The following is a 26,986-nucleotide window of genomic DNA, read 5'->3' as shown; positions in this document are numbered from 1 at the left end:
TAACCAGAATCCAATCAAATATGGCCCAAATTCAAATCCTATCACAGCAATTGTGGAAGTTAAATACAATTAATTAACTGAATTTTTTAAAAAAACTCTCATCATTGTCAATATTGTCCATAAAACCACAGATATGTTGTAAATAACAATCTGCTGTACTTTGTGGTCTGGCCTATTGTTTTCTGAGTCCAGACTCCCTCAATGGGGATAACTCTGAAATGGCCGAACAGCAATAAATGCTGGACTTGCCAGCAAAGCTGTGAAACCAAGGCCTCAAGGCTGGGGAGGCCAATGGCTGTACAAGTTACATGCTGACAGCTCGCCTGGAGTCGAGCATGGCTGAGGGGTCTGATCAAGCACAATATGGCACTGAGCACTTCAGTGATATTGGAAATATAAACTTTTTTACTGCCATAAAATGGTCAAGAATATTTTTCAAGAATCATGTGGATGGTTAAGAAAGATGAAGGAGTACTTTTTTTTGCTTAATTTGTGATCAATTCCTTGAAAAAGCAATCACGATTTATTTTAGTTCAGTGCTTTTATTTTTCAGTCAACATGCTTCTTAACAAAATATATTCAATCCCAAAATGATCACAGTACATAAGACATGAAACTGGCATTGATAATATATTTTAAAATCATTCACTGGATTACTATATCTATCTGTATTACTGACAAGAAATTGAATTACACCATTCCCTTTTCTTATTTACTATTTAATCAGCTTCTTCTATTTTCAATTGCACATATTATTCTTTTCCCTCACCATTACAATGTCAAGATTGGTGTATCTGCATGTTGAGAAGACCAAATATTTGGATTTTTTCTTTTCACATTTCATAAAATCATGGAGCTTTCAAGGGGAAATCATGCAGCCCATTGTGTTCATGAAAAACAATCAATAATCTTTCCATGCAGCTCTGAAAAATCTTTTAAAACATTTCAATGTATATCCAATTTCTTTTATAAGTTGCAGTTAAGTTTTTTTTCTTACCACCCTTTCAGTTCAGATCATAAAACTCATTACAGAAAATAAATTGCCAACATCTGCCTCAGTTCTTTTGCCAATTATCTTAATTTTTTGTACTCTGGTTATTAACCTTCTACTAATGAAACCAGTTAATCCTTATTTATTCTATCAGTCGCCATCATAATTTTGAATGCTTCTGTTAAACATTCGCATAACCATTTCTATTCCAGAGAATAATCCCAGTTTCTCCATTCATCCCACACAACTAAAGTCCTTTGTAGCTGGCAACATCCCAATAAAGCTCCTTTGCGCCTTCATCAAGCCTTGACAATTTTTTGAATTTAATATAGTTTACCTAATTTTTGATATAATTGTCTCCCTAGCTTAATCTAGTGAATTATTTTTGTCCCTTTAAATTGGTAATTTAGTTTATTATTGTCACGTACCGAGGTGCAGTGAAAAACTTTGTTTTGCTTTGCCATCTATACAGATCAGGAAAAGCAATAACAAAATGCAGAATACAGTGTTACAATTACAGAGAAAGTGCAGTGCAGGCGGACAGTAAGGTGCAAGGCCATAATGAGGTCAAGAGTCCATGTTATTGTACAAAGGGACCGTTCAATAGTCTTATAACAGCGGGATAGAAACTATCCTTAAGCCTGGTGATATGTACTTTCAGGCTTTTGTATCTTCTGCTCGATGGGAGGGGGAAGAAGAGAGAATGTCTGGGTGGGTGGGGTCTTTGATTATGTTGGCTGCTTTAAAGTGTAGACAGAGTCTGTGGAGGAGAGGCTGGTTTTCATGATGTGCTGGGCTGTGTCCACAACACTATGCAATTTCTTGCAGTCTCAGGCAGAGCAGTTGCCATACCAGTTACAAAATGGTTTGTAGTTATGAGGTTTGAGCCGTTCAAAGGGCAGATGCTACTGCTGAATAATATGCAATCTGAATATTTCCTCAACCCTTATTTTATAATCTACTATTTTTATTGTTTTTTGTTTTGTTTAATTCTCAGAATCCTAAAATTTATGCCGCTGGAATGATTAATTCCTGACTTTTAATGGGATTTGAACACCACTGCCGCTAGCCGCAAATATAGAGGAAAGCATATGTTTCCAAATGCCTACTACTAAGTTTTTTGTCTATAAAACCAGATTGTTTACCTTATGATTTTACTCTTAGGTTGATTTTGCCTTCATTGTATGGCACAGTTTCCCAGACCGGATAGTTGGTTACCCAGCCCGGAGTCATTACTGGGACAACAGTAAGGGGCGATGGGGGTATACCTCAAAATGGACCAATGAATACTCCATGGTTTTGACAGGTGCAGCATTTTATCACAGGCAAGTTCAAAATCACTCTGTTGTATCTTGTTCTGTTCTTGTCTTTATTAAAATTTCATTTGGAGAAAACCACCTTAATATACAGACTGCATACTAGAAAAAAAACACTTCCTTAAACTTGCATTTCATTAAAAATTGTATATCTCATATTTTAAAGTTCTTTCAGATATTTTTATACCACCTTCAAATAACTTAATATTTTATTTTTTTAACCCACTCCATTACCTTGAGCTTTTGGATTTCTTCACTTATGGAGTTCGTAATTTATATTAAACAATATAAAAAGCTGAAGAATTTCCTACAAATTTACACTAAGCATTCTTTTGCTGTTGTAACATACTTTAATTTGCAGGCTTTAGTTCTGTATTACTTGTAAAAGTATTTTCACGTTTGTATTATATTTAAAATAGTTAACAATCTACGTAAAATGTTGGGACAAGGGACAACTTTAGGAAATAGCACATTTGCTGTCAAGCGAGTACAGTACTCCATAAAATTAAATTCACTGTTCTGCCTTAGTTGAAAATTTGAAAAATGCAGCAAAAGTCAGAGTTACTAAAATAATTTCCAGGCTATAACTAACCTGTAAGTATAGTTTAATGTTTAGCAGTTTGGACATTAATGGAACATTTGCACATTTCAGCATAATTCCTAAAATTACCTTCAGGACAGAAGCTGATTTATACATGTTAACACATAGACCTAATTTTAATATCTTTTTTGTCTATTTAAGAGCTTGACAAACAACAATTAAATGTAAACATACAAATTCTTCACATTTGTTTAAACCTACTACAGGCCACCCCCATATTACCGGGGGGGGGGGGGGTAGGGGTGGTGGGGTTTGTGTTCCAGTTTTCCGTAATGCAAAGCAGCGTCATCTGCACATGCGTCAAGAAATGCGAGTTGAAAATAATAAATTTTGTGTTGACTTATTTACTTCTTTTCCCACATAAAGTCTGTGAGAGTGAGTTTTATTCTGTACCTCAAATTTTTGGATAGTGATTTGTCAATTCTGTAAGGGTGAATTTCTGTAACCCAAACAGCTGTAGCGCAGGGTAGCCTGTACTGACTTACTATCTCCTCCTTGGCCTTGTTCTAAACCAGAAGGGAGTGTTAAAGGAAAGAAAATTAAGTGGCACCTATTACACCTTTAGGATGGAGCAAATTGCTTCACAGCCAATGAAATATAATTGATTATATCAGTTTGTCACAGTGAGAATGTAAGCAAAGGCAGCAGAGAAGTTGTGCATTACAGTGTTTCACAGAGAACAGCAATTGGGCATTGATACAACATTGGCACATTTTGGCACACAATTCCATATCACCAGTTCTTCCCTGTTTGGTGACATTGCTGAAAGATAAATGTAGTTTAGGACAACACTCCTGCTGAAGTTCAAAGAGTACAATGAGATCTTTTCCACCTGCCTAGAATGTAAGATGCTGCATTCAATGTATAAATATGTGTTGAGCTATGTGATACCCTTTCACACCTGCTTCATCCTCTGAGGACCCATCTCATGATCTGATGCACAGAGAGCACTTACCGACTTTAAGCCACAGATTTTACATCAGTTTATGCCAAAAAGCCTCACTAAAGTTCACAAGGAAATTCTGCACTTACAGTACAGAAGTGTGACAATAATGAAAGCACTCAATGGCTGACATCACAGTTTAAAGATAAACATCTGGACAAGAACATATTGCTGTCATTTTTAACATCCCCATAGTACCAAGCTTGAATCAGTTACCTCAGCATGGACTAGCAATCAAAACTGATTTTTTAAAAATATGTTTTAAGATAAATATCAGAGATAAAATGCTCTTACATCTTGGGCAAACATAGTGTGATAAATATAATTTTAGATTTGCATTAATATTTTTTCTTGGTGAATTAATGAAGAGTTCAAATGTATCTTTCATTGCTGTTGCATGTTCATGAAATGGTATGCCTTAGAATTGTTTTACTTTTTCATAAATGCTTGGGAAGAGGAGAAATCACTTGCAAGCTTCATGATGATTTGCTTGCTGTCACATTGGTTAGGACACTCAGATGGAGCTGTTAGGGAACATCACAGGAAGTATCAAGCTGATTATATCAGGTTTTCGTCAGGATTTATGTAGAACTAAGCAGTCAGTATTATGGTCAGTTGTTGTTCTCCTGATCCCCAGTCAGGATTAATTGAAATGTTTTGTGTTTTCTTAAAAATGAATGCAGTAGTGTGTGGTTTCAATTTTCTTTGTATTAGTAATTTCATTTTAAGCACAGTATGAAAGTAATTCTCCTAACAAAGAAGATGACATATAAATGATGTAATCGAAATGATTGATGTAAATTAATTATGACATCGGTTTAATGTAGTCAATAGTCCCATTTACTTCAAATTATGACATTTTTGTACAGTTACCAAACATACTCAGTTGTGTAATAATAATTTGATTTACAGTGTTTATCTTAACATCATTAGGTTTTAAATTGGATATAAAAGGTTATCTGTCTTTTTTTCCTTTCAGTGCTGTTATGTTAGTAATAAGGTTACTTGTGAAGTGCACATATACATGTCTGCTGCAAATACCTTCTTAAGTTCAATGGTGTTATCTATTCTGCAGACATGACTGAGCATCTCTCTTTTATGGAAGCTGATTCAGTCTAAATCTACTTGTATGATTGTGTAAATCAGGATTTAACAAAAAGCAATCTTTGCAATCTTTCGTGAATATACTGCTTTAATCTCTCCAAGAGTTGGTCGTGAAGAAATTGCTGAGCTGCATTATTGTTAAGCTGCCTTATTGTTAAGCTGACTCATTTCAACTGGTATAACATGTAATAATACAAAATGTGAAAAAAGACAGCTACTATACAATAATAGGTGATTTTACTTGACTTAAACTAGATGGATTCTTACCATTCCCTATCATTTCTAATACCTCACCTTGGTGCAAACCATCATTGTTCCTCTTTAAGAGTACTGACTGCCTTCACAGCTGCCCTACTTTTCTCTGGACTCATCTCTCTCTCTCTTGCTGCGCACTGTGAAAAATTGAAACAATTTAGAGTGCAATGGAATGGAATATCATTGAAATGCAATAGTGGCTTGACTTATTTTCCTTTATAACACGTGTTATGGAGGTGGCATAGGCAAATTTGTAATAGGAAAAGGATGGGTTTGGAAGCCTACTCAGGCTTGGAATTGGTAAATTGGTTTATTATTATCACATGTACCAAGGTACAGTGAAACACTTGTTTTGCATGCCGTTCATACAAATCAATTCATTACAACAGTGCATTGAGGTAGTACAAGGTAAAATAACAGAATGCAGAATAAAATGTTACAGTTACAGAGGAAGTGCAGTGCAGGCAGACAATAAGGTGCAAGATCATAATGAGGTAGATTGTGAGGTCAGAAGTCCATCTTATTGTACCAGGGAACCGTTCAGTAGTCATATAACAGTGGGATAGAAGCTATCCTTGAGCCTGGTGGATAGGACGGTGATTCATAGGAGAAGGTGAGATTGGCGGTGGTAGTGGGATGAGTGGGTGCAGGGCATGGTATAAGAGAGAGAGATAAGAGATATCTTTATTAGTCACATGTACATCGAAACACACAGTGAAATACATCTTTTGCATAGTGATTTGGGGGGCAGCCCGCAAGTGTCGCCACGCTTCTGGTGCCAACAGAGCATGCCCACAACTTCCTAACCTGTACGTCTTTGGAATGTGGGAGGAAACTGGAGCACCCGGAGGAAACACACACAGTCACGGGGAGAACGTACAAACTCCTTACAGACAGTGGCCGGATTTGAGCCTGGGTCGCTGGCACTGTAAAGCATTGTGCTAACAGCAGACTGGAAGGCACCTCCAGACTCCGGCTTCAAAGTTTAATTTTGGGGACCAGTGGTTCATCCAAGACTGGTTGTTGAACAGGGATTCAGGCAGCATTGAGAAAGGGGCAAGATTAGTGATTAAGTGTTAAAGCTGGTTGTTGACAATATACAGGAGCCAGGAACAGCCAGTAATTTGGGAACTGGAGGGAGCTAAGGACAGATTTCTGAAGGATTCCAGAGCTAGAAGGAAGAAAGAACATTAGCAGAGTTGCTGTGGCTACAATAGGATATATAAAAGGGGAACGTATTCAAGCAGACCCACTGAGCTTGACAAAACAGAAAATGCTGGAAATACACAACAGTTCAGGCAGCAACTGTAGAAAAAGAAACAGGGTGAACATCTCAGATCAAAAGTTCCTCATCAGAACTGAGATGTTTTCAGAACTTCTGTATTTTTATTTCAGACTTCCAGCATCTGCCGTTTTATTTTGATTTTCAAAGGAGCTGAGGTGTTGTGCAAGGATGTAATTTATTACAATTTGGCAGAGAAGAATACAGGTTTTATTTGTACACGGTGTTGTGAATTAATTGGATGCACTCATCTTCTGTCATCAGTGACCATTAAAAGGGAAGTTTCTTTTGATTTCTACCAATTATATTGCTTTGAATTTTTTGGTACCATTTGCTTCAGTCAGTTGGAGAGGGCTATAATGGAACTTCCTCCCCACCCCTTCCACTCCTTTAGGACAGGATGATACCAGCAAGGTACATTCATGACCCATTCCATCCCCCTTGAGAATGTGGTCGTGGGCCTTCTCCTTCAACCACTGATGTGATGTAGTTTCTACAAGTATGTTAGTTACAGAATTGCAGGATTTTGTGTTCCACTGCACCTGAGCTTTAATCCAGCTGTCCCATTAATCAACCTGAAACAGCTTGATTTTACTTTGTGCAAGATGCTGTGACAGTGAACTGAGTAGCATTCACCACTGTGTAAAAAGGTAGATATGTTCTTTGTGCCAGTAGCTTTTGATTGACTTACCAGATGCCTTCCATGGTTGTTGGTAATGAAATTGGTGCTTTGATTCCTTCCAACTTTGCTGTTTTGGTTTCCTTCTTTGCATTGTTTACACCTAGTTTTAGTACGCTATCCTTTCCTGAGCATTTCATGAGGTTGCACTTTAAAGGGACTTGTATGACACTGCACAGTTGCAAAGGTCATACATAAATATGACCTCATTATTATATGTCCCTAATCAGACAGAATTACGGAAAAGAAGCAACTCAGACCATCGAGCCTGTACTATTGCATGCAAAGAAAAAATACCCACTAATCACCTGCTTTCCTGTGACCTTACACACTGGCACTCACAATCAGGAAGAGAGAGTGAGCCATGTTTCTCTTTTACTTAAATAGAATTCTGCACAGGTTAACATGTCTGGGTTCTTTTCTGCCTCTCCTTATATACATCAACTGCATGTCCACCACCATCCTTCTCTGTAGTTTCATTAAAACTCTATCAAATTAGTTAAGCAAGATTTGCCTTTAACAAACCCATGCTAACTTTCTCTAGTCAACTGGCACTTGTCCAAATGACTGCTCACTCTGTCCCTGGTTATTGTTTCTAGAGCTTTCCCCACAATTGAAGTTTAACTAGAGTTACTATGAGGGACTACAGGTTAACTAGAGTTACTACAGGTTGCAAGGAAATAAGTGGGGGAATGACATTATGGTGAGAACCTGCATAGATAAAATCTTTGATAGTTGGTTTATTATTGTCACGTGTACCAAGATGCAGTGAAAATATTTTACTTGCATGCCATCCATATGGATGATTTCAAAACATAAGTACATTGAGATAATAGAAAGGGAAAAGCAATAACAGAATCCAGAATAAAGTGTTACAGTTACAGTGAAAGTGCAGTGCAAGTAGACAATAAGGTGCAAGGGCCATGACAAGGTCAAGAGTTCAACTTTATCATACAAGAGCTCTGTTCAATAGTCTTATAATAGAGGGATAGAAGCTGTCCCTCTGTTGTAAGCCTGGTGGTGCATGTTTTCAAGCTTTTGTATCTTCTACTCAATGGAAGGGGGGAGAAGAGAGAATGTCCTGGGTGGGTGGGGTCTTTGATTATGTTGGCTGTTTTTCCAAGGCAGCAAGAAGTATAGCCAGAGTCCATGGAGAAGAGCCTGATTGTTGTGATGGACTGAGTTGTGTCCACAACTCTCTGCAATTTCTTGCGGTCTTGGGCAGAGCAAGTTGTGATGCATCCAAATAGAATGCTTCCTATGGTGCATCTATAAAAATTGATGAGGGTCAATGGAGACGTGCTGAATTTCCTTAGCCTTTTGAGGAAGTAGAGGCGCTCGTGTGCAATGACCTAGTGATCTCCTTCAATGTCATAAAACAATATAACAGAATGATTTCAGACCAACCGCACCTTTTCCTTCCTGTATATCCTGTCATAGTTTCAGATTCCCTTTACGTTTCCTGTCAGTCTTTCCGCATGCTCTATCTTTGCCTCATTTATTTCCTTTAAAACTTCCTTTCTGAGCTTCCTACAATCAGCCTGTCATCAGTCAAATGCTCTTTTTTTCTCCACCATTTTGGCCATGCAGGGGCTCGGGCTTCAATTTATTAATTGTTCTTCCTCATGGGTTCGTATCTGAATATAGCTGAACCATCTCCACCTTAAAGTTCAGTAACAGTTTTACCCGCCAGTCTTTGATTCCTGTTTACCAGGGTCAGATCTGTTCTCATCCCATTGAAATTGGCCCTTCTCTGATTGACCAGTTTTAACTTGGAGTGGGTCTATATCCTTCTCTCTGACTATTCTAAATCTTCTGATATTATGACTGCTGTTTCCTTGATGTTTACCCACTGACTCGTTTCCCAGAACCAAGTTCAGTGAAGCTGCCTTCTTCATTGAGCCAGGAATGTTCTGATCAAGAAAGTTTTCCTGAGCACATTCCAGACCCTTCCCCTGCACCCCCCCCCCCACCCCCAAGACTTCTTTGCCCTTTATTTTATTGCAATTCCTGTCTATATCTGGATAGTTGGAATTCCCAATTATCACAACTCTATCACTCTTGCACTTCTCTACAATTTCCTTGCAAGCTTGTTCCCTAGTATTGCTCCTACCAATTGGTGACCAATAGAATAGTCAAATATTCTTTATCATACCTGTACTGTTTCCTAATTCTGAGCAAGTGGGTTCAATCCTTTGTCTCTCACCAACACTGCAACGTTCTCCCTAATTAATGCTGCTTTTACTGCTACTTTCTTCCCTTCCCATCTTTCCTGAACATCCTGTCTCCAGAAATAGTTGGAACCCATTCCTGCCCCTTTTTAACCAAGTCTCTGCCATAGCTAATGTTTCTCTTGTTCTCTGTGGATAACATATTCATATACTTTGAATCTCCTTCTTCTTAGCTCATTGATTTAATAACTTTAAATGCCTTTGAATGACTTTGACTAATGTTGTATTTGGCAGCTAAGCACACCTCTGTGACAAGCAAATTTTACAAGCAGCCTTCACTATATTATTTATGAATAATGAAACACACTGAATTGCATGTTTTCTATTGCTAAGCCAATTTTCAATTCAATTAGCTAATTTGTCTTTCATTCCAGGAATCTTACTTTATTTTAAGGCATTATAGACGATACTTTAGCAGATGACAACTAAAACCAATATATGTACATTATAACCAATAGACTGGACTATCAGTTTGACATCCCCCTGAAGGAGATTTGTGAGATACAATCAGTTTGCTTGTAAAATTATGTGGAATTTTTCTTAAGGTATGAATATTGCTTAGATAGAAAATGCCCTTGATTTCAAATTACTCATTTGTGAAGTACTTGTGAAGTAATTTGTGAAGTACTTCTCTATAATTCCAGAAGATGTTTACTTTTGCCTTAAAATATTGGGAGAAAACTGGTAGAACTCCTTAACAAAAAAAAACCTCATCAGAGCATGTTTCCAGTGACTGTAGGTACAATTTCTTACATACCTATTGTTACTTACCATACTATCTCTTTGTTGTTGACCATCACAAATTAAACATTCTAAACAAAGCTTAAAAATAAAATTGTTGTATTTCATACAAAAGTTAACTCATCATCCTTGTGCAAACCTTAGTCCCCTTTCTTTGCCTTTCTTCATGCTCCAGGCAGTACCTACCCAATAGCTACAACAGGACTAGAAGGTCATTTCAATGGGAGAAATTCCAAGTAGCTTTGGAGAACAGCCTCAAGCAACTCTGTGGCTAAAAGGCCTGGCTATGGATTGTGCTATCTTACTATAACTGGCAGCAGTCCTCCATGACTGACTGCCTGGCAACAGCAAAGTCACTGGCATAGTGATAGGGGTGGGATAATTAATTCTACCCACCTGAGAGAGGCTGTGGCACACAGGAACTTAGATTTGACCGCTTTTGAAGAGGTACGTTAAACACACACGTTACAAACTCATGCTTATATGTGTGTGTCCTGAACAGACTTAGAAATAATGGGTGTTGTACTCTTAAAGTGAACCTGGGTTTTCCAGCAGAATTTCCACTGCACCAAGTATTTCAATGTGTGTATCCATCAACCTTCATTTGTAATCTAACCCACTGAACCAGAAGTTGTGCATGACCCATGCAGCTTCCAAAGTCCAAATTGCTATTATAAATTATGAACAGTAGATCCAGCACTGACTGAAAGAAGACAGGAAAATGAGGGTAGGGATTAAGCATCTGAAGTACCCTGGTACTTTCTGACCAGGGCGTGCCTTGCGAGCAGGAGGTTTGAATGCTCTTTGTTAGATTATTATCATTCATGGCAATGGAGCAAAAGCACATAACCCCACATTCTCTGGTGCTTTCCTCCAAAATATGACTTGTAAAAAGTGCATGTAGTGAGTTCTTATGCACAAGTTGGCTGAATAAAGGTTTCCAACCATGCAATTTATTCAAAAAATGGAATTTATGTTGCTCTCAGCAGGTAGCTATCAGAGAATGATCAAGTTGAACATAATCTGGCTAAATGCTGAGTTTAAAAAAATATTTGGGAAGGTTGTTCAGAAACATTTCAGAAGAAAATATGTAATATCTTTGAGAAGGTTGGGAATGATAAATAAATTCATTTCTATGGTCAGTATGCACAGACTAAACAATTGTGGTCCTAAATTAACAAATTAATAGTAGCTAAATAGATTGAAAAATGACTGGTACAAATCTTGTAAACCAAAAAGTAAAAAAATTATGTGAGAGAGACCTGGATAAGAACATAGCACTAAATTTACAGTTGGAAATTCCTTATAGAAAAATCCAGCATTAAAGTTACTCTCAGATGAATTAGATTCCTGAAAAAGCACCGGAAGCAAAAATCTTAGGATTATTTTAAGAAGCATTTCAATCCTGCAAAGTAGGGGTCTGAAGTGTCTCTCTGGATGAACGTACTAATGGCCATTACCTTTAGAACATAGAACATAGAACAGTACAGCACAATACAGGACCTTCGGCCCACCATGTTGTGCCGACCTTTAGACCTTACCTAAGACTATCTAACCCTTTCCTACCACATAGCCCTCTATTTTAAATTCCTCCATATGCTTAGCTAGCAATCTCTTGAATTTGACCAATGTACCTGCCTCCACCACCACCCCAGGCAGTGCATTCCATGCCCCAACCACACTCTGGGTAAAAAAAAACCTTCCTCTGATATCTCCCTTGAACTTCCCACTCATTACTTTAAAGCTATGCCCTCTTGTATTAAGCATTGGTGCCCTGGGAAAGAGGTGCTGGCTGTCCACTCTATCTATTCCTCTTAATATCTTGTACACCTCTATCATGTCTCCTCTCATCGGCTTCTCTCCAAAGAGTAAAAGCCCTAGTTCCCTTCATCTCTCCTCATAATGCATATTCTCTAAACCAGGCGGCCTCCTGGTAAATCTCCTCTGCACCCTTTCCAATGCTTCCACATCCTTCCTATAATGAGGCGACCAGAACTGGACACAGTACTTTAAGTGTTGTCTAACCAGAGTTTTGTAGAGCTGCATCATTACCTCGCGGTTCTTAAACTCGATCCCACGACTTATGAATGCTAACATCCCATAAGCTTTCTTAACTACCCTATCCACCTGTGAGGCAAATTTCAGTGATCTGTGGATATGAACCCCAAGATCCCTCTGCTCCTCTACACTGCCCAGAATCCTGTCATTAACTTTGTACTCTGCCTTGGAGTTTGTCCTTCCAAAGTGAACCACCTCACACTTCTCCGGATTGAACCCCATCTGCCACTTCTTCATCCATGTTTGTCTGGAAATTGTGCTTTTAACCTAGAAATCAGTTGTTGTGTATATGGTATAGCTGTCTCAATATAGAAGAAACACAAGTTCTTTTCTAATGTACAATATATTTTATTATATTGAAGTTAACAGTAACTAGGCTCCATTATATCTTCCCTGTAGGAATGCTGTAAAGAAATTATTGAATATTGCTGATTGAGACAGATGGTCAGCTTTTAATGTTTGATGGAAATCAGGGAGAAGGAGCTTGGTCAATGGCCACACAATATATGTCCTAACTGATTTTGTCCTCCATCTGGAAATAAAAATTAGGCTAAGTGCACAAAAAGCAGAGCTATTGCTCCCAATTATTGAATATTCAAATTAGTCTTGTTTTTGAGTGTTGGAGAATGATTACAGGTTGCTCTTATATTAAGTTCCAATTACAGTAAAATAAAACTTAAAACAGCAAGCAAGCAGGTTAGTGCCACTGAAAGTACAATGAACCACACCAATCTTAAATGCACACCAGAGGGGAGAGTTGATTTATTTATGGATTGAATTATATCTTTTTACTAGCTCCTATCAGAAGTTTTAGTCCTGTACTTAACACAAGTAATGGCTAAATGAGGCTTTTCATCGGGGAAACCATAAACCAAATGAGAGCTGATTTAATGTTTTGATTTGGAAAAATTACAATAACTCAACACTTTTTCTCCTCTGCAGATTTTGAAAGAGTTCTCAAGTTTTATTATCTCCATAGTGAGAGCAAAAATAGCTGCAATAATTGAGTCAAATGTCTGATTAAAAAATGCAATATCTTAAAATTGCTGTTCAGGAAGCTAATTACACCATGGCATATGTTTCATTTTTGGGAGACATTACTTAATTGGTCGTGTCGTATTCAAGGCAAATGTGGCAGTGACACTGTAGACCAAACAAACAGCAGAATGGTCACATTCTGAAAGATGTCTCATCATCAAAGGATTTCAGGGAAGTGTCAGCACTAAAATGTCATTGAGTTATTATGTAGTTATAATAAAGAACTACAGTTCCAAGTAGGCAATGCAAGGGGTCACATGGGGGAACAGAAAGTGTCTGTAAAAAGAAAGGGAAAAGCAAGCCAGTCGGGTGTTGGTTAATAAAAATGTTCAGATGTTAAACCCACGCGATGTTTGTCTCTTGATGAAGAACAAACATAACAGTCACAACAATTGATTTTTCAATAAGAGTACACTGTAATCATTTCCCTGCATGACAAAGTTTGAAATGTTGAACTGAACTTGAGACGTGATATAGTTCGCTGCTTCTGAGCTCCTTTGTTGCAAGTAATGTGTTTTTGTTGAGAAGTAGAAGACAGCACTTTAGTTTCTGGCATCATTTATTTAATTTAACTTTTCCTCTTTGTTAAGAAACATTTCCATTGGGTGAAAGAATTTCCAGGTCTAGAAGTCTAGCAATGCAATATATTTTTAGCCTAAAATTACATTTTAGATTACATAGTCAGGTTCTAATATGGAATTAGAAATTATTACCACTTTGAGCCCGAATAAGGTTGCTACCAACTGAATCAAGCAACAATTACCCATGCATTTTCATGATAGCTATCAATAATATAATAATCCATTAGATTGGAATCTATCAGGGACATTTTCCATTACTGTATGATGCTTGAAATCCCTTTTCATTCTATTCCTGCATTTTTTTCTCAATGTCAGTGAAATAAACTATAATTCGACTGATTTTGGGTTTTATTAATAGATACTTCTCTTACAATCATTTTTGTTTCAGCAGTACAATTTCACAGCTGGATGAAAGCCTGCATATAAACCAAAAATAGCTCAATATTGCTTTCAGCAGATTAAGAAAAGTACCAGTAGAGCATAAGTCAGGATAATTTTATGATAAATGCATTGGGCCAAATTAAGAGTTTCTGTGTCATCAGCACTGATCAGTGGAAGGCTTGTTGGATCTCAATTAAATATACTTCAAAGGATCATATTCAAATTAGTAGAACATCATTATATCACAGTCTTCAGCTAGACACATTACCATGTGGATTCATGTCAAGAAAGAGTCAGAGTGTATTAGAGAATAGCATATTCACAAATTAAAATATTTTAAGTTGCAGGGTAAAGAAATACATGTCACTGGCAGCTTATTATAATACAGAAACTGGGCAATGCAACATTTTTAATTCTGGTGTCATAAACCAAATCCAATCCTAATGATGAGACAAGGGTTTGTATCCATAATTCCTGATTCCAAACCTCACATATTTTGTTATGGTGCATTGCCCATCACATCACAAGCTTGACAAAACTATACAAGAATGGAAGCATTGGATTAAAAAATATCATTACACCTTCATGCATTTAGTAGGCAGTTTCAGAGCTGTATTGCTGAAGACTCAGTAAAAAGGTAAACATTAATTTCCTAAAAAAACAAAATAGTGTCAATGTTAGCAATCTGAAATAAAATTTTAAAATAAGAAAAAATCTCAGCAGATGAGGCTACATCTGTGAGAGAAACAGAATTAACATTATAGATTAATAAGATATTTTAGCAAACCTGGAACCATTATAGATTTAAGAGGTTTTAATCAAACAGAAAGGCAGAAAAAAATGAGGAAAGAGTAGAACAAAAAGGAAGCTACGTAAAAACATGGAGACCAAGAAAGATTACATGACAAAAGAGATGACGATGGATGGCCAAAGGGGGTGTAGTGGGAAACACAAAGAATAAATCCATCAATAACCTAAATCATTACCATGATCAGTGGAAACTGGAGCCATGATTGTGATGAGAAAACATTAAAGCTGCCATTGAATCCAGAATGCTGTGAAGTTCCCATTCAAAAGATGAGGTGATGTCTTCCAGTTTCCATTGTACTTTGCTCAAACAGAGTGGAAGAGGAAATGGAGATGCCATTCCAGGTGTGGAGCTGAAATTAAAATAACAGACTGCTGTGGCTCAGGTTTTGCTTGCAAATGTTTGCATAGTATCACACAAATTTTGGAGACCATTCAGCCCATTGTGTCTATGCTAATCAAAACATTTACCAAATTTGCATTTTGTCTTCCCAATGTAATAAGCGATGAGTACAGCAATTATTTTTATGTGGTCATCATTAGCAAAGCCAGCATTATTGTTCTTGGCTAACTGTCCTTGAGAAGGTGGTGGTAGGCCAACTTTCTTTAACCCTCACAGTCTGTATGGTGAAGGTACTCTCCCTGCATTTTAACCATTCGTGAAAGAACATTGAAATATACTGTATGGCTTGGATGGTACTTGTAGCTGATGCTTTTTCCATGCATCTGTTGCCCTTGTACTTCTAAATGGTAGAGGTCTGAAGTTCTGAGGTGTTATTAAAGAAGCTGGAGAGTTTTTGTAGGGTATCATGTGACTGCTTCTTGCAGCTATGAGTGGGAATGGCAGAGAAAATGCTTAAGGTGCTAAGCAGGTTAATTTAACCTGGATGATGTGATAGTTATGAGTGTGAGTTTTCTAGGTGGTGTTCCAACCATTTTTTAGGTAATTCAAGAGCATTCTATCACATTCATCATTTGCCTCTTAAATAGCAGAAAGGCTCTAGGCAGTCAGGGATCACAGGATACCCAGCCTCTGTCCTGCTCTTGTAGCCACAGTATTTATATGGATGATGCAGTTTAAGTTTCTTGTCATAGCCATTGCTGAGTATTTATGTGGTGTGAATGTTCCCCAGGTCATATAGCATGCAAGTGCAGTGTGCTTTATTATCGGAAGAATTGTGACTGGAAATGGACAAATCGCATCATCATAAAACAGCAATAGTTCTGATCTTATTTTGCAGGGAAGGCCATGTACTCACAAAGCAGATGAGGATGGTTGGGTTCAGCACACTGTAGTGAAGAACTCCTGCTGAATATATACTACCCAGAAAGTAGTGCAATTGAATCACTCTTTACCATGAAGGATTGTTTAAGGTCCTAGTCAGTGGCAAAAGAGGAAGTAAAAGGGCAAATAGGCACCTCCCACACTTTTGCAGGAAGTTCCCCTGGAAGACATTAGGAAGTTTGTGGTGACTGAGGAAAGGACTAGTATGGCACTGAAGGAAAAATACCTAGGGAGCAGGCAAAGAGGAGCAGAAAATGTGTCCGACTGGAGAAGAAGGCAGAGAGCAATTGTTGAATGTAGAAATTGTTGTTGACGCTGTAGAGCAATTGAATTAACAGAATTGAAAAGGAGACAATGAGGGTCAGGAAACTAGAAACAACAACGTGCAGAGACTTGTCGAGGAGAGCTTGCACAAGGTAGTTGTTGCTTCATCAAGCACTCTCAGCATTTCCCTAGCCACCAGTTCAAAAGCTAATATTCAGGTTGGACTTGGGAGAATGGAGTCCAGGTGAAGTTCAGGGGGAGGTGGATAACCAGGTAGAATAATTTACACAGCTGATGTCATGTTAAGTTCCCAGGAAAAAAGATCTAGAGAAGAGAAGAGGAAGCTAAAGGGAGGGGCTGAGATGGATTGAGAATTCTGAAGATGGGACAATAAATCTGTGGTGGCACGATAAGGTTCCTGGCCAGAAAAATGTGTGCAAAGTCCAAGAAAGCAGAGGAAAAGTTTTGACAAATTCTAAATTCATTGAGCTGCAGGCATAAATGTATAAAAAGCTGAAGCCTATGCTAGAGTTGGATCAGGGGAGATTAATTGCGTGATAGAAATATGGCAAACAATGAAAAGGCATTGAGAGATGGGTTAGATGAAAGTGAAAATGAAGAATAATTGTGAGGGGTATTTTTATCCAGAGGTTGTTGAGGCTTTTATCTCTTGACACCTGAAGGGAGGGAGAGTCTTTTTTTTATTAAAACACCGATGAAGCGAAGGACGTAATGTTTGAAAAGAGACAAAAAGAAATCCTACCAAAAGAACATTTCCAGTGAAATTAGAGTTAAACATGAATACAGAAGCAAAGACAGTCTATGTTTAAAATCTGAAATAGAATCTTTATTTATCCTTTCTCTCCTCTGTTGTGTGATTCAGAGAAAGATTCAGCTTAAAAAAAACTGAAAATTAAAGCTCGTTGCTTTGATTACTCCTTGATTTGTGCTATATCCCTTTGTTATTTCCTCTTTAATATGTTTCTGCCAATAGCTAATTTGAAAATCATGCCCAAATACTATAAAGCCAATTTTTACACAAAAATATTTTGTTTTAGGTTTCAATCATCCGGCATGAATTAAGATATTCTGTTTTCCACCCTAAAGGCTGCATTTACAATTCTTTATTGTTTAATACAAATATTCTAATGTAAGATGAAATAAATTATATCCTACTAAATTATATTGCTCTCTTAATTATGTTGTGAGTAGGAGAAAGTTACTTTGGTGATAGATGTGTCTCACAAAAAAATTTTCTTTTGGTTCTAGATACTATCACTACTTGTACAGCTATTACTTGCCAGCCAGTCTTCACAACATGATAGACCAGATGACTAACTGTGAAGATATCCTAATGAACTTTCTGGTTTCTGCTATCACCAAACTTCCTCCAATTAAAGTCACGCAGAAAAAGCAGTATAAGGAAACAATGATGCAGCAGGTATGCATAAAGTAATGACCAATTCTCTCACCATTTAATCAATTTCTATTTAATTAAAAATGAAAACATTGATGTACCACTGCAAAACTGAATAAGGATTAAATTAATTTTCATTATGTTGAATTTCAGAACCTTATGAGTGATTTGGATAACATTCCACATTACAGATAATCATTCTTTAAAAGCTAAAATTCAATGATGTGAAACATTATAGTCTTAAAGAGAGTGCTCTTGAATCTGAAGCCACAGCTATGTCAAATATATTAGGTGAAAACAACAGAATATATGAAATGCAGCTTTATGCAAAGGTGGATCTACACATTCATAAAATGGAAAATGAATTGATTAATTAAAAAAATTATCTGCTTGCCATCTGTTGCAATATGTCCCAATAATTTGTGTGACTTATTTTCCCAGCATGTGTATTGCAAATCAACATTTTAAACCAAAATGATTTGATTTGGAATCTGATGATATTTTTTAAATGTTGTGTTGGATTTTTGTACTATTATAAAAATATTGAAATGGGCATAAATTTTAGAAGGATTTTAGTAGAAAAAGAGGATCAGTGTTAACAGCAACTTGTAGCTCTGAAGCAATCCTCTAATGCACTTGAAAATAAGAAGATAGAATGCACTAATTAGGCAACCAATCATGGCATGAGAGCAGTTGATGAACTTCCAAATATTTGAGATTTCCATCTTGTCACTGCCCCTTTCACAAACCTATTTATTCTTTCTAGGTCTAGAGTAAGTCTTTTCTACACCCTCCAGACATAAACAAAGGCATTTGATTTCCTCCAGATAAAAATATTAATAGTCTCCACTCTCTCTAGACCTAGGTAAGTTCACTCCACACCTTTTAGAAAAGGGCAGCCTACCTTTATAGCACTAGACAAAGGCCATCAAGCATATCCAGATCCGAGCAAAGGAGATCCATTCCCTCCCAAACCAGACAAAAACAGCCTAGCTTCATTTCAACTGCAAAGATGTTCTACTCTCTCAAGATCCAGACCCTGAGACAGCTACACTTTCACCTCCAAACTCAGTCCATAGAAAAACTCCATCCCACAGTCGTCCCACAGTTTCACAGATACGCTTTGTTCTCTCACACATCAACTCTGCATTTGTCTCCCTCTCTCATTTGGTTCCTGCACCAACCCAATTATGATGGTGTTCTTCTGTTATCTCTTGTGGTACAGGGGCACAGCTAGTAGAGCTGCTGCCTCACAGCACTAATGACCCTGGTTCGATCCTGACTTCTGGTGTGGTTTACATGTCCTCCCGGTGACTGCGTGGGTTTCCTTTAGGTGCTCCAGCTTCCTTCTACATCCCAGAGACGTAGAGATTTGTAGGTTAATTAGCCACTGTAAATTGTCCCAAGTGTGTAGGTGAGTAGTAGAATCTGGGGCAAGTTGTGGGAATGTAGTGAGAATAACATGGGATTAGTGTAGAATTAATGTAAAATAAGTGCTTGATGGTAAGCATGGATTTGGTGGGCTGTAGAGCCTGTTTCTCTGCTGTATGACTAGTGTTCCAGCTAGTACTATTCCAAAAAGTTCCCGTTGTATGGGATTTCCACTGAGAAAAAAATTGCACAACAGGAGAAAGGCCAAGGAAATCCCATCATGGAGTTTTTCCATGGAACCCACAAAAAATCCAGTGCAGCAACACTGAAAAAGAAATGCCAATCAATGGACAGAACAGTTAATGAGTTCAAGTGTAATATTGACCTTTACCTCACTCATGAGAAAAAATCAACTTAATTCATTGATGCCTGTGGCATATGTGAGTTATGCTTTCATTCAGGCTAATGGAGAAAAATCAATATTGAATTAACCATCATTTATTATCTTGAATTTCATTCCTACAAAATTTTATTTTCATTTGTGCAGGTTAATAATATTTTTTTTTTAATTAACCCCCATTCCACCTGTTAGAAATAGATTGGCTTCCATCTAAAATGTAGTAGATGGTGTTAATTTGGATAATTACATCAGATAACGGGTAAGAGGAGGAGAAGGGTTGCTGGTTGATTTATGGAGATTGTAGATTGGGTTGGTATATCCTTGTCTGTTGCAAGCACAACATCTAGGAATGTTTGAGAGTTTGGGCAGAATTTTCAAGTATTTTCAAGAATCCAAAGTAAGTTTTTCTTTCTTCACAGTGACTTTTGTGCTCATCATAAATCACTGGAACTTTGTGTTGCTGAGCAATGCAGCAGCTTTTACAGGACGTTGATCATGAGGGATTTTACAATAATAATGTCACTGAATATCAGTAATGGATGGTTCTGCTCTTCTATGATCATTACCTGACACTTGGGTGGAACAAAAATTACTGGTCTAGGCTCAGTCCTGAACTTTAAGCATATGCTCACGGTATTGCAAATAGAGCTGAACTCTGTGTCATTGTCAGCAAACAGTGACACTTATAGAACCATAGAACCATAGAACAATACAGCACAATACTGGCCCTTCGGTTGTACTGACCTTTAAACCACGCCTAACCCCTTCCTCCCACATATCCCCCTATTTTAAATTCCTCCATATGCTTATCTAACAATCTCTTGAACTTGACCAATGTATCCACCTCCACCACTACCCCAGGCAGTGCATTCCATGCATGAACCACTCTCTGGGTGTAAAACCTTCCTCTGATATCTCCCTTGAACTTCCCACCCATTACTTTAAAGCAATGCCCTCTTGTATTGAGCATTGGTGCCCTGGGAAAGAGGTGCTGGCTGTCCACTCTATCTATTCCTCTTAATATTTTGTACACCTCTATTACATCTCCCCTCATCCTCCTTCTCTCCAAAGAGTAAAGCCGTAGCTACCTTAGTCTCTCCTCATAATCCATACTCTCCAAACCAGAGAGCATCCTGGTAAATGAACTTGTGATGGAGGAAGGTCATTAATGAAGCACCTGGAGATATTTAGTTGCAGGTGCTGCCTTCATGAACCCTTGCTGTGATGTGCCAGTACTGAGCTAATTGGTCTTTGATATTTTCTGTTACAAGGAAGTTAGGCTTTCACCTGCTCTGCAGGCATGATCTCACCCACTGTAATTTACAGAACAGATACAGGGCAAAGCTTCCTCTGTCCCAAATACATACTTCTATGCACACATGAGAAAGACAGTCCCTCCACAATATTGGTGATACCTTTCATTGTTGCCCATGCCAACCATCCTTCACCCAATATGAGCATAGTCAGGGATAGTCTTATGATGATACTCATGCTGAGAGCTGGATTCAGACTACTCAAGCTTATTTCACAAAAGTGCCTAAACCATGGTGAAACTTGGTTTGCTTGTACACTTTGACCATATACTTCAGTACTTTATTTGCTTGGGGGCTGCTTTGGAGCCAGATGAACAAACTGGACATTGAATTTATTATTACAATCCTCAGTGTTCCTTGCAACCAATAGCATTAATGCCACTTGAATGTAGACAGTAAAATTATGAAGTAATGTAGGCAGGATGATATTGAAAAACAGGAAATCTCTGTTTCTCCTGTTTGTTAGCAATTACAGTCAGAATGCCATCACTGAGGTAATTACACTATAATGAGATGTGAATGGCTGATTGAACCTCCCATGCTCCCATGCTGAAATTAGTGGGATGTTTTGAATGGTTAAGTGCAGAATAAGAACATATTCCAAGGTCCTAAACAATTGGCATTTTAACTTGTTATGTACTTTCATAATTGATTTCTCTTTAGTGCCAGTTAGTGCTATTTATTCAATAAAGGTAGTTGCTTATGATCTGGAAGGATGAAGACTGGATTCCCTCGATCGCTTTCAAGTTCACCTTCAACTGTTTCAACAAAATGAAGTTGATTTTCAATGACAGCCAGAGAGAAGCTGAACTATTTTGATGCTTGAACCTCACTTGCACTCTGTTGGAGAATGGTCCTCATATTCTCAATGCTGGAAGATAGCCTGTTATTTCAGGAAGGGGAGCGATTCAGCAAAGGAACCACAGAACACAGGCCAACAGTAGCACGTTGAACAGTCAGGTGTCGCCAGTTGAGAGGGGAAAGGGGCAGAACAGACATTGTGCAAGAGCACTGAAGGTTATTCAGAAGATTGAAAATTTGTACTTCCATGAACTTGTAATATAACCAAGCCAGAAACCAGTGATCTTGCCCAATTAGATCTCTACCACACACATCCTGTGGGCAGGTTCACTCTTCAACAGACATTCAAACTAATTTCCGTAGATTATGAAAATTGTCTGCTTAAATTGAGGCCCTTTCAGAAATACCAGCATGGGAAGTATAAATGATGATTTTATTACTGCCCCATTTCTGCTGAAAGAGAGTTGATAGAATCTATGTACACATGAACATTTCAGAGAGAAAGCAAATGAATTTAAACAAGGAAGAGCAGGAAAGATATGTATCATTGTCTCTATGACATAATGTTCAAGCGATACATATGATTCAGTCTCTATATAATCTTCATATTGCAAACAATTCCAAACTATTTGCCAAATTTTTTCACACGGGGAGTTGGATGCTTAAAATGTTCCTTGATTTGCTTTTTTTGAACCAGGAGCAGTACTGTTTCTAACTTGGAAGATTCCACTATGTGTAGATGGGTAGAAAAAAGGAAGTTGACAGTGATTAATTATATTGAGTCATAAGCCATCCAATTCTTTTCATACCTCTGGTGAATCATTGTTTTGTTTAGTTAACAGGTTAGCTTGGGAAGTGTCCATTATGCTCAATGGGTTATGTCTGCAATGCTTTTAATTATTCATTAGCCATCTCCCAGCACAAGAACAATTTACAGACCCATAGTAAATTTACTGCAGCGTAAACTACAGCAGTGATCAATGCCAGATTTTGGCAATTCTGCTAAACTTTCCATGGAAAGTCTGATGTTCCCCCACTTACAACAAAGCCTTCCATCAAACTGCATGTATTATGGTGTTTGAAAATCCTTGCAATAATGCCCAGGATATGTCTAATGGATCCTCAAATGCTGACTCTGCTGAGTATGAGGGAGCTGAATGAGGATCTCTCTTTAATCCTTGTAGGTTCCCACATCACTATTGCTGAAGCTCAGTCATTCACTATTTGAAAGATATTGCAGAATCCCAGAGATACTATGTTTATCAGATCCCTACCAGGATACATGCCATAAAGTTGCCAAGATGATAAGTATACACATGAACAGTCCCAATCCCTCTAAGCAGATAAATACCATATATTCCTGGTTAAGGAATGGATAAATTATGAGAAATAAATTTATGTTGAAATTAGATCAGCAAAATAACAGATAATTAAAACAGAAAATGCTGGAAACACTCTTCAAGTCAGGCAACATGTGTAGAACGAGAAACAGAATTAATGCTTCAGGTTGAAAACTTGACCAGAACTGGGAAAGAGAGAAAACAAGTTAGTTGTAAGTTGCAGAGAAGGTGGAGGAGGGACGGATGGGATAAAGGGTTGATATGGGGTTAACTGTAGGGCTGTCCAATTTATGGGTTAATGGGGACAGTTAAAGAGTGAGAATACAAACAAAGGAGTGTAAAAAGTTACAAAATGCAGGTCTGTAGGAAAAGGTCCTAATGGAGGGAGAAAACTGAGACAATATCACAGACCCTAATCACTAGAGTTTGGCAACACTATGACCTCTTTGATCACTTTGCACTAAAATGGACTTTGTTCACTAAAATGGACATTGTTTTTTTGTTCTAATTGTGTTTTTTCTTGTAAAAATTGTTTTGTTTATGTTTTTCTTGTGAATGCTAATTATATAAAGCTATGTGCCTGTGATGCTGCTTCAGATTGGTTCTTCATTGCACCTGTGCGTACATGTACTTGTGCATATGACAATAAACTCGACTTTCACTTTGAGATGGATGATGAACAGCAGAAAGGCCAGTTCTGAAACAGGAAGAGAAAGCAAGTTACCTGAAGTTGTGGATTTGAGATTGTGAAGGGAAGGCTGCAAATTGCCCAGACAGAAGAGGAAGTGTTCCTCAGATTTGTGTTGTACCTCATCATAGTAGCACAGGAGACCACACACAAGTAGTGGGATGGAGAATTAAAATGACAGACAACGAGAAGCTCAGGGTTAACCCTGCAGACTGAACACGTGCTCCACAAAGTAGTCACCCAACCTGCATTGCTCTCTCCACAGTAGAGGAGACCACAATGTATACACCGAATGCAGTACACTAGTTTGGAAGAAATGCAAGTGAATCGCTGCTTCACCTGAATGGACTGTTTGGGCCCCTGGAGGGAAGAGATGAAAGCACAGATATTGCATCTCCTATAGATACTTGGGAAAATGCCATAAGAAGAAAGGTTGATGGGGATGGAAGAAGGAATTCACGAAGGAAATGGGATTCACAAAGGAAATGATTCCTTTGAAATGCTGAAAAGAGAGGGGAAGGGGAGATGTGTCTGGTGGTGGAATCTTGTTGGAGCTGGCGGAAATTGCGAAGGATCGTTAGTAGAGTTTCTAGGCTGGCGGGTTGGAAGGTGAGGACCAGGGGAACACTTTCTTCACTCTGTTCAGAAGGAAGGAGTTAAGATCAGAGCTGCAGAATATAAATGAAATTCAACCAGGGGCTCTGTCAACCTTGGTAGTGGAGAAATCACATTTCAGGAAGAAAGAAGAAATCTCAGAGGTACCTGTGTAAAAAATTCTGATCATCAGAGCAAATACAACAGGAATGGAGGAAATGAGAAGACAGAATGGAGTTCTTACAAGAGGCAGGGTGGGAGAAAGTATGGTCAAGCCTCCACAAGGACAACCCTGAGCTCACTGCATGTGCTACTTTAATTCTCTATCCCATTCCAACCTTGACCTATCTGTCAACGGCCTCCTGAACTGTTACGATGAGGTACAACGCAAATTTGAGGAACAACACTTCGTCTTCCATCTGGACATTTTGTAGCTTTCCAGCCGCAGTATTGAATTGTACAACTTCAGCTAATTCATTTTCTCTGCCTGTTTCAAAACTGGTCATTTCTGCTGTAAATCACCCACCTGCGGGAATCAGTTTCTCTCTCCATTAGCATTGCCAATCCAATGGCCCGGCACTTCACAGCTCTTTTACTCTCCTTTGCTTATATTCTCACTAATTGCCACCATATAATGCATCAACCAGATGACCTTTATAATTTATTCCCATGGCAAACCTGGCCTCACTCTATCAGAGATATTCCCTTTGTCCTATCCACACCTCCCCAACCTTCTCTACAGATTAAAACAAATTTGTTTTCTCTCATTCCCAGTTTTGATGAAGGGTATCTGACCTGAATTAACTCTGTTATTTCTTGCACAGATGCTGCCTGACCTGATAAGTGTTTGCAGCAATTTCCGTTGCCTTTTCAGATTTCCAGCATCTGCAATTTTTGATTTAAGTAACAAAGTAAAGCTGATCTAACTTTCACCACACTGAATTACTTCCCAGCAAGAAAAACCTTTCAAATTTTTTATATGAGTTATTTTAAAATAGTTTCACCCCTTTATGTCCATCCAGTTCTGCCTTAATGAAGTGGCTGTTCAGCGGCTTGTATTAGTACAACCTCAAGAGACCTATGAATGTAGAGCTGTCAATCACATCAGCCTCAAAGACACAATGAAATAACTCATAGTTCACATCTCAAACTCATGGCGCACATCTGATCCAGGCCTGGTTTGCCCAATTAATGACTTGACAAGTATCATCAGACTGGCACTGAGAAGTGCCTTCTTCGTCTAATTAATTACTGAAATAAAGCATCTGGCAAGTGCCTTCTAAAGCTTATTTCTGAAGGTCCAGCTACTAAGGATGATGAATGTTGTAACACACACAAAATGCTGGAGGAACTCAGCAGGTCAGGCAGCATCTATGGACGGAGATGAACAGTCAATATTTCGGGTCGAGACCCTTCATCAGGACTGGAAAAGAAGAGGGCAGAAGCCAGAATAAGAAGGTTGGGGGAGGGGGAGGAGCACAAACTGGCAGGTGATAGGTGAGTCCAGGTGAGAGAGGGAAGGTAGGTGGGTGGGGGAGGGGAGATGAAAGGGAATGATGTGAGAAGCTCAGAGGTGATAGTTGTTGCAAGTTTCCTTTCTCTGACACCACTCTGTTGGGAAACAAAACAAGTAAAGACCATTAAAGATAATTACTTCTGTAGCTTTAAAGCCTTGCTTTTCAACTTTTTCTGCAGAATGAGAAACAAAAACAGGAATAGGCCCTCCAGATTGTCGTGTCTCTTCCCCCATTCTCTAAGATCATGGCTGATCTTTTACCCCAGCTCTTTCCCGTACTAACTGCATATCTCATAATATCTATTAATCTGAAGCTCTCTGCTTTGAATAAACTCAGTGACTGAGCCTCCACAGCCATCAGGTAGCGAATTCCAGATATTCCCTGCCCTCTGGGCAAAGGTATTTCTTTTCACCCCTGTCCTGAATGTTTATCACAGTCTCAAAATGACGTGTCTCTTGGTTTTAGACACAGCATCAGTTGTGAGAAACACCAATTCTGCATTTACCCTATCAAGCACTGTAAATATTCTAGAACCAGATTTTAGAAATATTTTAAAAATACAGTATACCCTTAAAGTATAATCCACTGTGCCTTTTCCAGTAAGGCCTGATTGCCTGGTCAAGATGCAAACTGTTACATTGTCACCTGTTCACACTGCAGTATTGCAACAGCAACATGCATTGCATGCCCATTTACATCATTGCTGCATGCCTAACAACCATGTGTAACCATTTGAACTGAATGCCAACACACAACGCATTGTTACTTTGCACATTGGAAGGTACTGATCTTATCTCCAATCTATTTTAAAGACAATTTTATCACTTGGTGCATTAAAGAACCACGTGCTACATGGTTCAATTTCTATGGCACTGCCTGTAAAGCCAAGGAATCGTTTAATAAGTATTTTCCAGCACAGAAAATGAGTGATTAAACAAGGACTGGTTGGCAAGTGTCTAAGTGAATCATGTGGATAATATAATTAAAT

The 26,986-nt window shown here is 38.2% G+C and overlaps 1 protein-coding gene and 1 long non-coding RNA gene across 3 annotated transcripts in view; one reads left to right on the top strand and one right to left on the bottom strand.

Moving 5' to 3' along the window:
* The window catches only part of LOC127575439 (exostosin-1-like), a 380,638-nt gene that overhangs the window by 345,333 nt on the left and 8,319 nt on the right, over positions 1–26,986 (top strand). Inside the window, exons 10-11 of the mRNA XM_052025314.1 lie at positions 2,156–2,316; positions 17,827–17,998. Of these exons, the coding sequence (XP_051881274.1) occupies positions 2,156–2,316; positions 17,827–17,998 (333 nt within the window). The remainder of the gene's footprint in view (positions 1–2,155; positions 2,317–17,826; positions 17,999–26,986) is intronic.
* LOC127575441 (uncharacterized) overlaps positions 13,978–26,986 on the bottom strand; it is a 105,386-nt gene continuing 92,377 nt past the window's right edge. The window contains exons 4-5 of one of the 2 annotated variants that reach the window (XR_007957058.1): positions 15,188–15,361; positions 13,978–14,853 (exon numbers count right to left, since the gene is read on the bottom strand). This is a non-coding gene — a long non-coding RNA (uncharacterized LOC127575441). Of the gene's footprint in view, positions 15,362–26,986 lie in introns of both variants that reach the window. The other variant, XR_007957057.1, reaches the window with a different exon arrangement.

The sequence above is a fragment of the Pristis pectinata genome, chromosome 10 (assembly GCF_009764475.1).
Source record: "Pristis pectinata isolate sPriPec2 chromosome 10, sPriPec2.1.pri, whole genome shotgun sequence".
In the NCBI taxonomy this organism is placed as follows: Eukaryota; Metazoa; Chordata; class Chondrichthyes; order Rhinopristiformes; family Pristidae; genus Pristis; species Pristis pectinata.
The sequence above is the reverse complement of the archived record's forward strand: the minus strand, read 5'-3'. Positions and strand labels throughout refer to the sequence as shown.